This window comes from Salvelinus alpinus, chromosome 12 (assembly GCF_045679555.1).
Source record: "Salvelinus alpinus chromosome 12, SLU_Salpinus.1, whole genome shotgun sequence".
Lineage (NCBI taxonomy): Eukaryota > Metazoa > Chordata > Actinopteri > Salmoniformes > Salmonidae > Salvelinus > Salvelinus alpinus.
In genome coordinates, this window is record NC_092097.1 from 27,990,032 (window position 1) to 28,002,795 (window position 12,764).

Genomic DNA, 12,764 nt, shown 5'->3' on the forward strand with positions numbered 1-12,764 from the left:
GAGCTTTAGATAACAGTCTACATTATCCCAGAGCTTTAAGATAACTCTACTTTATCTCTCCTTTTCCTCCCTCCCCCTCCCCCCAGGCCCTGCGTGTAATGGGGAAGATCATGAGGGAGTGTTGGTACGCCAATGGAGCCGCCCGCCTCACCGCCCTGCGCATCAAGAAGACCCTGTCCCAGCTGAGTGTCCAGGAGGACATCAAAGTCTGAGATGGTTCTGTCCCAAAAACCTGAGGAGAGCGCTAGGGACCCTGTCCCGCACTAAAGTATACTGAGAGAGAAAGAGCGGGGGACAGTGTCTTTTCCAATGAACGCACAAGCTAACAAAAGAAAAGAATGCAATGACAAAAGCAAAATGTAAAAAGAACACTATATAAAAACTTTCCTGCCAGTCTTTTTAAAGCCACCACTGTTTGAGTTGTGACAAGCCCTACCTCGCCTATTCAGCCAAAACTACTGACAACCCCTGTCCTTCCCTGTCCCCAACCTACCCCACCCTTCTGTCCCTGCAGCCCCCTTCCCCGTTCTGTTCCTACTAAAATGGCTGCCAACGCAATTACTGCTACTACTACTACTACTACTACTGACAATGCCCATGTTAATCTCAATGGCAGGATATATACAACTGTGTATTTATTAACAGAATGTGTAATTTAATTCTAAACTTTTTTTTTTTTTACTTTCCCCAAAGACTTATCAAAGGACACTAATGGTTTTACCCTATACATTAATTTATTTTTGTTCTGTTTGTCTTTATACTGTATTCATGCCATGTTGACTCGATATTGGGAGAGGTCTAGCTGTTTTCTTTGTCAGGGAGTATATAAGGGGAAGGTAAAGTCTTTCTATGAATGCTGTGTAGGGGTCATTCCACCAATTCAGTGCCTTTTGAGATATCTAACTTGGTGGGGGAAAAAACGTTTGATTTCACCTCATTTTTACATTCTGTCATAAAGAGCACATGTTCAACTTAATAAAAAAACATGTTTTCCCATCTCGAGGTTAAATCAAATTAAAAAAAAAAAAAAGACTAGTATGTGCCTAATTAAGTAAAGTATATAGGTTGACTAACAGTGTAGACGATTTCTTCTTAAATCAGCCATGAATCCACTTGTGACAGGGGAAATGGAAGCTTATTGTGTGCAACAGGGAGGGGCAATTGAATGCAAGCTTCACAACAACTAAAATATTTTTAAAGATTTTAGCCTGTCTATCTATGAGTAACATGGTTGATGGGTTATACTTGACCCACTCAGTTTTCCACCACAAAACACCAGAAAATGGCCAGAAAGAGTAGAACCTGCTCACTTGCTTTTACACTAGGATTTGACTATTAGATGTTCGGAGTTCCACCATATTAAAACGAGAGTTCAGTTCACGTAACAGGGTTTTTTCTCCTTAAAATGAATCATCACATTTTAAAATATATAATAATCTTCAGAAATGACTTTGTCAAAGCAAAAAATTAAATAGGGCTTTGCAATTATGGTGAAAACTTGGAACAATATTGAGGTTAAAAACCTCTACGGGATCGGTGTCCCTATACCGGGACGGTTGAGCTAACATGCGCTAATGTGATTAGCATAACGTTGTAAGTAACAGTAAACTTTCCAGGACATAGACATGTCTTATATAGGCAGAACGTTTAAATTCTTGTTAATCTAACTGCACTGTCCAATTTACAGTAGCTATTAGAGTAAAAAAATACCATGCTATTGTTTGAGGAGAGTGCACAACAAAAAACTTATCACAGCAACTGTTTTGATACATTCACCTCCGAAGATAAATAAGGTACTTACATTCAGTAATCTTGCTCTGATTTGTCATCCTGAGGGTCCCAGAGATAAAATGTAGGAGCTGGGTTCTACAGTTTGAACCCCTACTGTCTCTGCTCCACACCCACCCCGCCCGGCCATCTAGATCTAAAATTATCTAAAATTAGTGTATAACCTAATGATCCATCATGTATTACATTCCTGGGAGTGTGTAAACTTAAATGTTGTATTACCATATAATTTTTGTATGTTCTCTATAGTTATCTACTTGAAAATGTATCAATTGACCAGTTTGGCACATTTGGGCAAACTTGATACAAAATATTGTCCAGTATTGCTATGCTTCACTGGATCAATCTGAAACGTTGCACACACACTGCTAAATTGCACCTAAACTGCCATATTATATTATGGCCTTTCTCTTGCATTTCAAAGATGGAGAAAAACATTTTTGAAATCGCATGTTCTTTTGTTTGTATTATCTTATACCATATCTAATGTTTTATTCTCCTACACTAATTTCACATTTCCACAAACTTCAAAGTTTTTCCTTTCAAAAGGTATCAAGTATATGCATATCATTGCTTCAGGTCCTGAGCTATAGGCAGTTAGATTTGGGTATGTCATTTTAGGTGAAAATTGGAAGGGGAAAAGGGTACGATCCTTAAGTGGGTAAAAATTTTCCTGGAAGTCAGAGGGTGCATGGAGGGACAATTCAAAATGCTGGCACTTTAAGAGAAAATCTGATTGATTGAATTCTCCCTGTGGTCTATATTAAAGGGTACTTCATTGAATATAACAGTCTTTTAAAATTCAATATTGGTGCACAATTTCTATTTAAAATATCAAAGGGAAGCAAAAGGCACTCATTTGTGGAAATGATCAAGTTGTAGACGGATCTCTCTGTTGTACATATAAACTAAGAAATTGTTTTTAAAATCGATCAGGACCAAGTCTTCCTCATTTATCGGGTCATGTTATCTATCATTTATGGTAGCAGTGGACTGTGAGTCACTGAGAGATCAGCTTACATAGGTTCTTTAAGTCTATGTTTCCCATTACTACATCCATTGTTGTAATGGAACTCCTATTGCCCACTTAGAGGCAGGAATGGTCCATACAAACACCTGGCTCTATGGTATTTCATGACGATGGACTGTATTGTAGCCATTTTGTAAACACTCACATCAATTGCTGTTATGATTATTTAATTTTTTTATCACAATACCTCCATGTATGTTTCCCCTCATGTTATATTCTCCCTGACTGAGTATTATCACTGTACATACAATAACTTTTTTAGGTGTGACTATATATGACCCTTTTTTTATTTGAGTTTCCATTGATATTTTAATAATGTTTTGGAATGTTTGCCAACAGTTACACTGGTTACTGGTCTTGGATGGGAGACAATTGGAGAGGCTTATATGTGCTGTCAATCATCCACTGATAAACCAATGGAATATCTACAAAGCAACACTACTGTACACTGAGTCATTGAAAGCACATACTGAGTCCCTCCTATTTGATGCCTCCCATTACTATAGAACAGTATTTGATTTTTAGTCTATTCCACTCCATATTCATAAATTATACCCCACCTACATTACCTCTTTGATATGCAAATTGTAAATAGTTTGTATGATGGATGATGATTGATCTGTCAATTCTTGTTTTCACCATGTATTCTGTTTTCAGGAAAATAATATGTACTGTTAAATTTGTCGCTTTATTTTTTGTTGAGTACAAACTCAAAAGGTACTGCTGACGTGAAGTCTCCTTCCTTGTGTTCTTAATCCTGCCAGTTTATTGTTAGTTCCTAGAAAAGGCTCTGCAGGGCCAATGTGTGCACTACTCACTCTACGGTACCTCAACCAAACTGTTCTCAACACCCCTCACTGTTTTACTGCAGATCACACCAGTGACAACAGAGGGTGTTTATAATATATTAAGCATTTTAATCACAGTTCTTCAGATTTGGTGATTGGTAAATACCTCTCACAGATTTCTTCAATAAGCTAAGTAACAGTGAGGAGTCCCAAGACCCTCTGTAAAGAGTGCTTATTCAGTGTGGCTGTAGCACAAGAAGATTGTCGTTAAACTTTTTGGTGGTAAAATTAATACTACTGATACTTCACAGGAAAAATGTATGGCCTGGATGCATTTATTTGATTTAATTTGTGTTAGTTTATGACCATGTCACGCTCGCCTGTACTGTATATTATTTGTTTATAGTTCTTGGGTGATGTCCAAGAGGACTTGGCGTGTGTACATGTGCATATTTTTCCTGAAGATGTGGTTGCTTATGTTTTTGGCTGTGAGTGGTAGATGGAACCTGGGTGTTGTCTGCGTACTGTTAGGTGAGTTGAGATTTTCTGTCCTTGGTTGGGGATTGATCCTATGTAAACGTCATATGGATGGGATGTGTCTCTATGGCCTTGTTTTGAGCACATACTGTTAAGGGGAATTATGACAAGATGAAATGTTGTATTGCACTATGGAGTGTTTAAGCAATAAGGCACGAGGTGTGGTATATGGCCAATAAGCTAAGGGCTGTTCTTATGCACGACGCAACGCATAGTGCCTGGATACAGCCCTTAGCCCTGGTATATTGGCAATATACCACAAACCTCCGAGGTGCCTTATTGCTATTATAAACTGGTTACCAACATAATTAGAGCAGTAAAAATAAATGTTTTGTCATACGGTCTGATATTCCACGGCTGTCAGCCAATCGGCATTCAGTGCTCGAACCACCCAGTTAATGAAGTGAGGAATGATGAGAATGCCCAGGTAAGAAATCAAAATAAGCTTTTAAAACCAAGTGAAAACCTTTTCAGGACTAGTATCCAATCATGTATATAGGTAATATTATATAGCCTATAGTAATAAATACAACTCTTTTCCTACATTGTTTGTCTTTATTTTCTCACACCAGTATGTACACCTAATGCAAAAACGGTTTATAATACTGCATTTGTGTATGCATCTTCCAATGTTTTTCAGATGCAACCTTAATGTCTTCCTACCCCTCATTCAAATCAAAAGGAAAGTTCTAGTTTAATGTCTCTATTTCCTGTAATGCTTCATCCACCGTTGCTGATTCGTGTGGTCAGCAGTCTCATTACCCTGACTTAGGGCTAGATTGTACCAGATCTGCACTAGCCTACACCCGCATAGCAGTAGTTTGAGGTCGGCGGTGCAACTGCTTTAGAGCCGTCAAATCCACAAGCGACTCCCGGCATTATACCTAAAGCAGACATTTCTATATAGCCTACACTTTCTCATTTGGAAATTAACATGAGTGAGACGGGTGTGGCTTTTTGACAAGCAACTGCTCACCGATTCGAAAATTTGAACGCGCCAACGCAGTTACACCTCCAACACATCTAACGCCGGTTAATTCTTGATCTGATTAAATCTAGGCCATAGTGTTACATCACATCCTGCTCTACCCACAACCTCAGACTGACCTACACCCACTCAGTTACACATCAACCCTACTGCTTCACCAAGACAAAACACATTCAAAAGTGCATACATGTCAAAAACAACCCCATGTAAGAGAAATCATATTTATTGCTCATGCATTAAATTAGAACTTCACATGAGTAGTAGAAAAAAGACGGCATTTACATACTTGTACGCGTCTTATTCATACCAAAAGTCAATTTTGAAAAGTAAAATGTTAAATGTACTGACTCAATGGCCCAAGGAAGTCATTTTCATACATCGAGATTGGTTTGCCCTCGGAATGTAAAAAGGAGAAAGAAAATGGTGGCAGTAATGAAAGGCTAAAATTGAATCGTATAACAAGGATGAAAGAAAATGGAATAGACACAGCAAAAAGATAATGTCTAATGCTTCACTGATATACCCCCAATACAATCATGATGGATAGCTCAGAAGCACTTAACATCCAATCAGGAGGACTAGAAAAGGCTCACAAGCAAAAGTGAACGAATCCATCATGATCAATCCACACTCACGCTACATGTTGTTGAAAACTGTCTAAAGAAATGTTGGGATTGGGAAATGAGTAAAACTTAAGGCAAAATAATTTCTCATGTAGCTCTAGAATGACTTTCAGGAACAAGGACAAGCAAGCCCTAACAGCGGCCTTATGTTATGGTTCACGGTGTAGCACTTTCTCCAGTCTTCGGAGTCAAACTGAATGCATGTCAAGACAAACAAGGACACACTTGACTAAAACCCCCCAAAAAATAATTAAGAGCACTTTAGCAACAGAAATAACCAAAATAAAAACATTGTTATATTTACATAAATAGTAATTGGTTGTGCATCAATATATAAAGGAGTAAAACTCAAAAATGACATCTTCTACAGCAGTTCCATTTCCGACAATCCAGACTTCACCTACTGTAACCAAGGCAGCGGAGTTTCCGTTGTAGATTTGTATATCTTCAAGTTCCACTGTGACATTCTTTAACCTGCGATCCATGATTGGCTGGCTAGTTGTGCTTTAGAGATACCAGACCTATAAGGATGATGGGTAAAGGAATGCTGCTCAGTTTAGGGCCAGGGTGGGAAGTTACTGACTCCTCTCTCCAGTGTATCTACAGACCAAATGGGAGAGAATAGGTGGGGAATGGATTTGTCTGAGAAGTGGCAAATTGATCCCCTTCATATAACTACACATCATTCCTGTACTGTATAGGTCCACGACCTGCATTTACAGAGGAGAGACACTAGGTTGTGTTGGGCTGCCCAGAATGGACATACAGCTCCACTCCATTGGCTACTTCTGGTCCTGCTTCTTGTTTGGGTCTTTTTGGTTGCTTGGGTTTTGGCTTGGTTTACAGTGTTCCTGTATGTCCCTTGTTACTGTACGTGTCTATATTGCTGGATTGAGAAAGTCAATGGAACTTCACATTTGTATGCAGAGAGAAAGAGATGTCCTCCTGTGTTGTAGACGTACATTTGTACATGAGGGGATGTAGAAGATTCTTATCTTTCCCTCTCTTGTGTCACTCCTCTTTCTCCTTCTTCCAGGATCCTCATTTTCTCTATCCTTCCTCATCTTTTTGGAGGAATATTTCCTTTATCACTCCCTCAAGCAGTTCCTGAAATATAAAACACCAGATTAATCTTTAGTTCAACTTGACAATTATTTAAATCCTTTAAAAATCACAAAACAATTTACAGGTAAGACATTGCCTCTCAGGAACTGAGTTGAAGCTGAATTACATTCACATTCTTTTCATTTAAATTATCAAGGTCAGTGAATAGAGAAGGTTTGTGTTTACCTTAGTCTGCTTCTTCATTAGTGAGAACCAGTGCCTGGAGGATGTCTGAGAGAGAGACTATGCCCTTCACCACCTCCTGCTCATCAACCACCACCAGCCTGTGCACCTGAGAGAGAAGATAGAGACAGAAAAACAAAACCATAAGTTACAAACTAAAAGCCAAGGCTAGATCTCAGCACCTGTGTGTATTACATTATGATTGTATGTACTACTTCTATTGACCTTGACAAACACCCAGGAAACGGTTTAAATTGTTAACCCAAACAATAATAGTGTATACACAGGTGTCTCCAGCTCTCTCACCTCTGCCTCCACCAGTCTGTTGATGATGGACTCCAGTGTGTCATGTGTGCTGCAGGTGAGCACTCCCTCAAAATACTGTGAGCGGTGCTGTAAAGCTTTGGTCACAGTCACATCCAGGTTGTTGTACATCTTCTCTGCTGCTAGGTTCTGTGTGGGGGACATTATTACTTCTCAATGCTGCTTGTGTTCGGTACTGTACTTGGATAGTAGAGATGAAAACACAGACAGACACATACTGTCATCTAGGGGTTAGTGGAGTCCAGTGCAGAATGAGCCCACCTGCTCTTGTTTCCCCAGGCTAAAGGCTAATAAACCCCAGCCAGTCTGCTGGTTGATAACAGCCCACAGGTTCTATATACTGCCTGCCCACTGGGTATGAGACCCATTGATCTAGTACAGGAGAGACTTACTTTGGTCTGCACTGAATTCTTTGCCTTACAGCACAAGGATACAGACAATTTTGGTTACGGTCTTTCTGTTTCGTCTCATTGTCGGTCTCTCATAAACAATATTTTCTACTAACCAGTGACTATTCTGTTTAAAAACCGCCCATTGGTAGCACAGCTGTCCAGTACTTACAATGACATCAAATTTGGAGTAAATGTCCACCACTCGTCCTGTGTGTGAGAGAGAGAAACATGGGTACATGAGAACTACCTACCATTTACAACAGGAGAGTGTCTGGGTCAGACATGTTTAACCAACTGTCCCCTCGTCTCCCTCACTTACCGTTGTCATCGACGACAGGCAAGGCAGACACTCTCTGGTCCACAAAGATTCCCAGTGCTGTGTAGAGGGGTGTGTCAGAACGCACCACTGCAATCTTATGGAATGTTCCGATGCCAAGCTCCTCTAGAGTCTGGCCTAAGAAGGCAGGTTTTGCCATCTCCGATATCTGGGAAGAAAATAACACACAATGTTCCACTAATGCAAGTGGCTTGAAAAACATAGAAATGAAACACGGTATATTACCTCAAAAGAATGAATAAACACTTTGGTGTGGACTTCATTAACAGGCCTACAGTTGTAACAGTGCTCTTGTCCTACCTTATCTACTGCCGAGAATGAGACATTGAGATGTCAAGGAACAGCAGATGATAAAATGTGGTAAAAGAGATGAACGGGGAGAGTGTAAGAAAGAGAGGATCACAAGAAAGACTCACAAAGAGCTTGAGGAACTTCAGGATCCTCTTGTGAGTGAGGATGTATAGGGTGTTCCCTGTCAGAGGGTCGACCACAGGCAGTCTGTGGATCTTATTCTTCAGCAGAGACGATACAGCATCATACAGACTGAAACAGGGAGGAAGCGGAAATTGATACACATTTGTGTCAGTATCAAACAGTGCCAGTAAATAACCGAATTGATCTCAAGCTGCTTGAACCAACTGTCCAGTGACAACCCTCAACATCTCGCCATGGCAGTAGACCTACCTTGCGTTAGGGGATATGCTAACGAGGGGCTTGAAGGAGTCTTGAAGGTAGACTTCTATGGTGACGGAGAACAGAATAGGCACTAGTTAATTCACTGGCGCTCCAGAAGGCTATCAGTCACTTATTATTACACAGTTAATGAATGCCCTTACCTCTCCATGTCTCTATCTTGTGCTCCTCCAGCTCATATATCTGCACCTGAAACATTAGAACAGGAGAAAGTGCTGACTAACATAACAAGGGGGGTGAGAGGCATGAAGGTCAACTGTTCAATGGACAGAAGGATGTGTGCTGCAAATCACGTGTCGTGCCTTTTCACCCTCTACCACCACTATGATTCAAAATGTGAAATTGAGATAGGGTATGCTATAAACAAGCAAACACAGAAACAGTGGACGTCGAGGGCAGGCTGAAAGCTAGGACAGGCCTTACCAAAGGAGACTTGTAGTAGCGATGGAGGATGTTGATGAAGTCTGTGATGGTCAGCATACCTGCAGTGAGAGATCAGCAGGAGAACAGGGTCACCAGAGTCCAACGGGACTCTACTCATTGTGCATCTCGAAATCTACCAAAAGCCCAGCCAGCAAAAGGTGATTCTTACTCTATTCTTACCTACAAAACACTGCTTCTTACTGTCCCAGAGTGGCGCTGCTCTCACCCCATTGGACACCAGAGCGAAAAACGCCTTCTTTACCTATGGAGATATGAACACAGTTATACACACACAAACACAAAGCAGCATCTTTGGTCCAGATTTAATTGACAGGAAGGAGTTAAAAGCAGGACATGGTCTTGCCTGCAGTGAAGTATCGAACACCACCAACTTGGAGCTGGTAGGGACCAAGTCATAGCACCGATGAGACTTCATAAACCGGGTGTAGACATTATAATCTGGGTCTGAGGAGAATGAGGAGGAATGGGAAAGGGTTCAATTTACTGCCCATTCCTTATATGCATTTACAATTGTAATATTTTTGTATGTAAAAAGAGCTGCCTCAATAGATTCCAGAATTTATCACAATGTCACACTTTCAGGATTCCTTCCAACACAAACAAAAGAATGCTTTTTAAAAACTCATGTAAAAAAGCACATTAACAATTTCTCACCATGCATAGGATTAAGATTACCTCATCATGCATAGCTATTTATCCTTTCATTGCTGTTTATTACACTATGCATTAACAGTAAAAGGTGGCTCTTTACCTCCTAGAAGTGGCTCCTTTTTACAATCCACATCATCAACAGCAAGTGGAATCTGAAAGAGAGTATAGGTTCATTGACTCATTTCCCCCAGGCAAGGCAGAATTCCAATGAAATTAAATAGCTTATGTTCTCTACAAGAACCCAAGGCTTTTTATATTCATTACCACCAATGTGTTAGTTATGGCTAATCATCGCATAGTTATATCAGGAATATAAAGTAGCCAACATACTACTGTTTGAAAATGGTTCAATGTTTGATCACTCCTCCTAAGCAGCAACAAACACTCTGCAGGGCACAGGTGCACTGCACCAACACAAATGGCATTATTTAGCCACTACTGAGGAATGGGAGTCATTGTCTGACTGTCCTTGTCACATTTAGATATAAGAACCTTTGGACAGAAAAGGTAGCCAACAAGCTTAGCTGGATCATAGCTCAGACATTAGACAGTTCATGCAGTCAATGTAACGTTAAAGGAAAAATCTGCACAAAAAAACAACTAGTATTTAGGTCATTTTCAATTAGTCCACTGTTAATACAGTCCGACAATATTTTGTTTGACAGCAGTCAACTTTTCAAGATATTGGACATTCAAGAAGCAATGTGCCACTTGCCACATCATCATATGATGCATTTTCGATCATCATGATGTAGCAAGTGTCACTTTGCTTCCTGAAAGTCTAATATCTTGAAAACTTGACTGCTGCCATGCAAAACATTGTGGGACTGTATCAACAGTGGACTAATTAAAAATATATAGTTCGAGTGGATTTTCCCTTTAACACGACAGGTAATGTTATCTCACCTAGTTTGCCACGTAGAAGACAAAGCATCTTAACCTCTCTGAAATGATAACTAGGGCTTGACAATGTCAACAACTAATGATGGCCTCCAATTTGGTATTGTAAGAGGTCATGATGTTAACTAGTACTGTGACGTTAACTAGCTAAGGTTACTGGCTGGAATGTGAACACAACAGATGCAGCAAACTAACGAGGTTAGCGAACTAGTTACGCAGGCTACCAGTAGTTATGACGCACAACCACAGATAACCAAGTTGATCTTGCTAGCTATCTGGCTTAGCCTGGGTAGCTACTTATGTATCATCTTGAATGTAGCTAGCAAACATCAAGTACTGTGATTGGCTAGCTAGGGTAGGCGAACGTTACTAGATAGCTAGTTTAGCCTTGCTGGCGGTGTAGCTAAGCTACTTACACACTCCATATTCCATGCACTGGCTCGCCCTTGCTTGATCCTGTAAGGTAGCGACGTAACCACTGTTTCTCACGACGGACTTCTTTCCGAGGTATCTACGTTAGTTGTTAAACTGGGGCTAAACGACGAGAGACAAGCATTGAAACTCCCCGGAAGCGCGAGAGATTGCCCTCTCAATTTGACTTCCGATTACGCATGACCGCGAAAAAAGTGTGAGTCCGGGTGCTTGAGAGATCCCGGCCTCAGAGTCAAAATGGGCTATTATCGTAAAAAATCATGAAAACAAAAATGAGCTTTTTGGTCTTCTTTTAAGGTTAGGGGTAGACATATGGTTAGCAGTGTGGTTAAGGTTAGGTTTCAAATCTGACTTTAAGAAGATACATTGTAGAAATGGGCGATGTTTATGAATTTGTAGGTGTGACGACCGGGTGCTGTGGTATCAAACCTGGTCTAAAAACATTATAATATCTGAACCTATGGTCTAATTTGGAGTAGGCAATTTGTTGAGAGTTAGTAGAAATACACAATTGGTGCAATTTCTTAATTTGTTTGTGCATCAGCAGTATTTCTCTTTTTATGTCAGTCACTGACAATAACCACATTTCCATCCACAGTTTTTATGGTAGTAAAGTCATACAGTATATATATAAAAAAAAAAAATTAAAGCACGACAGCTGTGATGGAAACAGTACTTTCGGGACAATTTTTTAAATGCCAAGAGATCATTTGTTCGCTGGACATGGTGGGATCTTTTTGTGTAAATGTGGAGTGGCAATGACATGGTGTGTAGTCCTCCCACTATGCCTAGGGAAATCATGCAGTTAATAGAGCCCCACAGTGAAGGTGTCATAATAGCCATAGAAACTAGCGGTCAAACATGGAAATGGTTCCAATCATTTTTTCACAATTCATTCACAATTTCCCATAGGGAGTTTTAGAAACACTTAAAATTAACGGCTGTGTTTTGTGTAGGCTTACCCTGGCGTGACTTTTTGATAACCATGTAAATGTCTCTCAGACAAGGTGATTTTTATCAATAATTCAGCTCTATTTACTCTCAGATTCGAAAACGCTAATTAGTATCAAAGTAGACATCATGCAAGACTACTAATCCTTGCAAGCTCCTGCACATCATCTCTAGCTGACACCTTTGCTAACAGGTATTGTGTCAATTTAAAACTTGCACAACACAGTTCACATAATTGTCCATTTAAAGAAATATAGCCAATTTATTCATTTATTTCTACATTTAGCTAACATTAGATCATTAATCCAGAGAGTTTGACCTTTATTCGGCAGTCTCCTCCAGATCATCATGGCATTTGTAGTTCTTTATGAAAGCCTAATTAGCATTTCATTTTGGGGGAATATATTGATTAAAAACATCACCTCCTAGAGAGATTTGCAGTTATCAAAACAACAGGCTAGGATAAGCCTACACAAAACACAGCCTTTATTTTAAGTGTTTCTAAAATCCCCTATGAAAAGTTAATGGTAAGAAAATGAGTGGAACCATTTCTTTGTTTGACCGCTAGGTTGTATGGGTATTATGACTCATACTGTTGT

The 12,764-nt window shown here is 39.9% G+C and overlaps 2 protein-coding genes across 3 annotated transcripts in view; one reads left to right on the plus strand and one right to left on the minus strand.

The window, feature by feature from the left end:
• LOC139536583 (activin receptor type-1B-like) overlaps positions 1-4,686 on the plus strand; it is a 40,847-nt gene extending 36,161 nt beyond the window's left edge. The window contains exon 9 of the mRNA XM_071337228.1: positions 87-4,686. Within this exon, the coding sequence (XP_071193329.1) occupies positions 87-212 (126 nt within the window). The 3' untranslated portion in view covers positions 213-4,686. The remainder of the gene's footprint in view (positions 1-86) is intronic.
• A 652-nt stretch (positions 4,687-5,338) lies between these two features.
• LOC139536587 (5'-AMP-activated protein kinase subunit gamma-1-like) lies at positions 5,339-11,520 on the minus strand. Of its 2 annotated transcripts, none has more exons than XM_071337235.1 (13): positions 11,199-11,520; positions 9,983-10,034; positions 9,575-9,675; positions 9,391-9,472; positions 9,211-9,269; positions 8,931-8,976; positions 8,779-8,833; positions 8,511-8,637; positions 8,077-8,242; positions 7,927-7,964; positions 7,348-7,494; positions 7,045-7,150; positions 5,339-6,861 (listed from the first exon to the last, which is right to left on the minus strand). In XM_071337235.1, exons 1-12 carry the CDS (start codon positions 11,205-11,207, stop codon positions 7,046-7,048), a joined length of 987 nt encoding a protein of 328 aa, XP_071193336.1. In that variant the 5' UTR covers positions 11,208-11,520; the 3' UTR covers positions 5,339-6,861; position 7,045. The 2 variants fall into 2 exon arrangements, with proteins under 2 accessions (XP_071193336.1, XP_071193337.1); XM_071337236.1 differs by lacking the exon at positions 11,199-11,520 and adding an exon at positions 10,789-11,170.
• Positions 11,521-12,764: the final 1,244 nt, after the last annotated feature.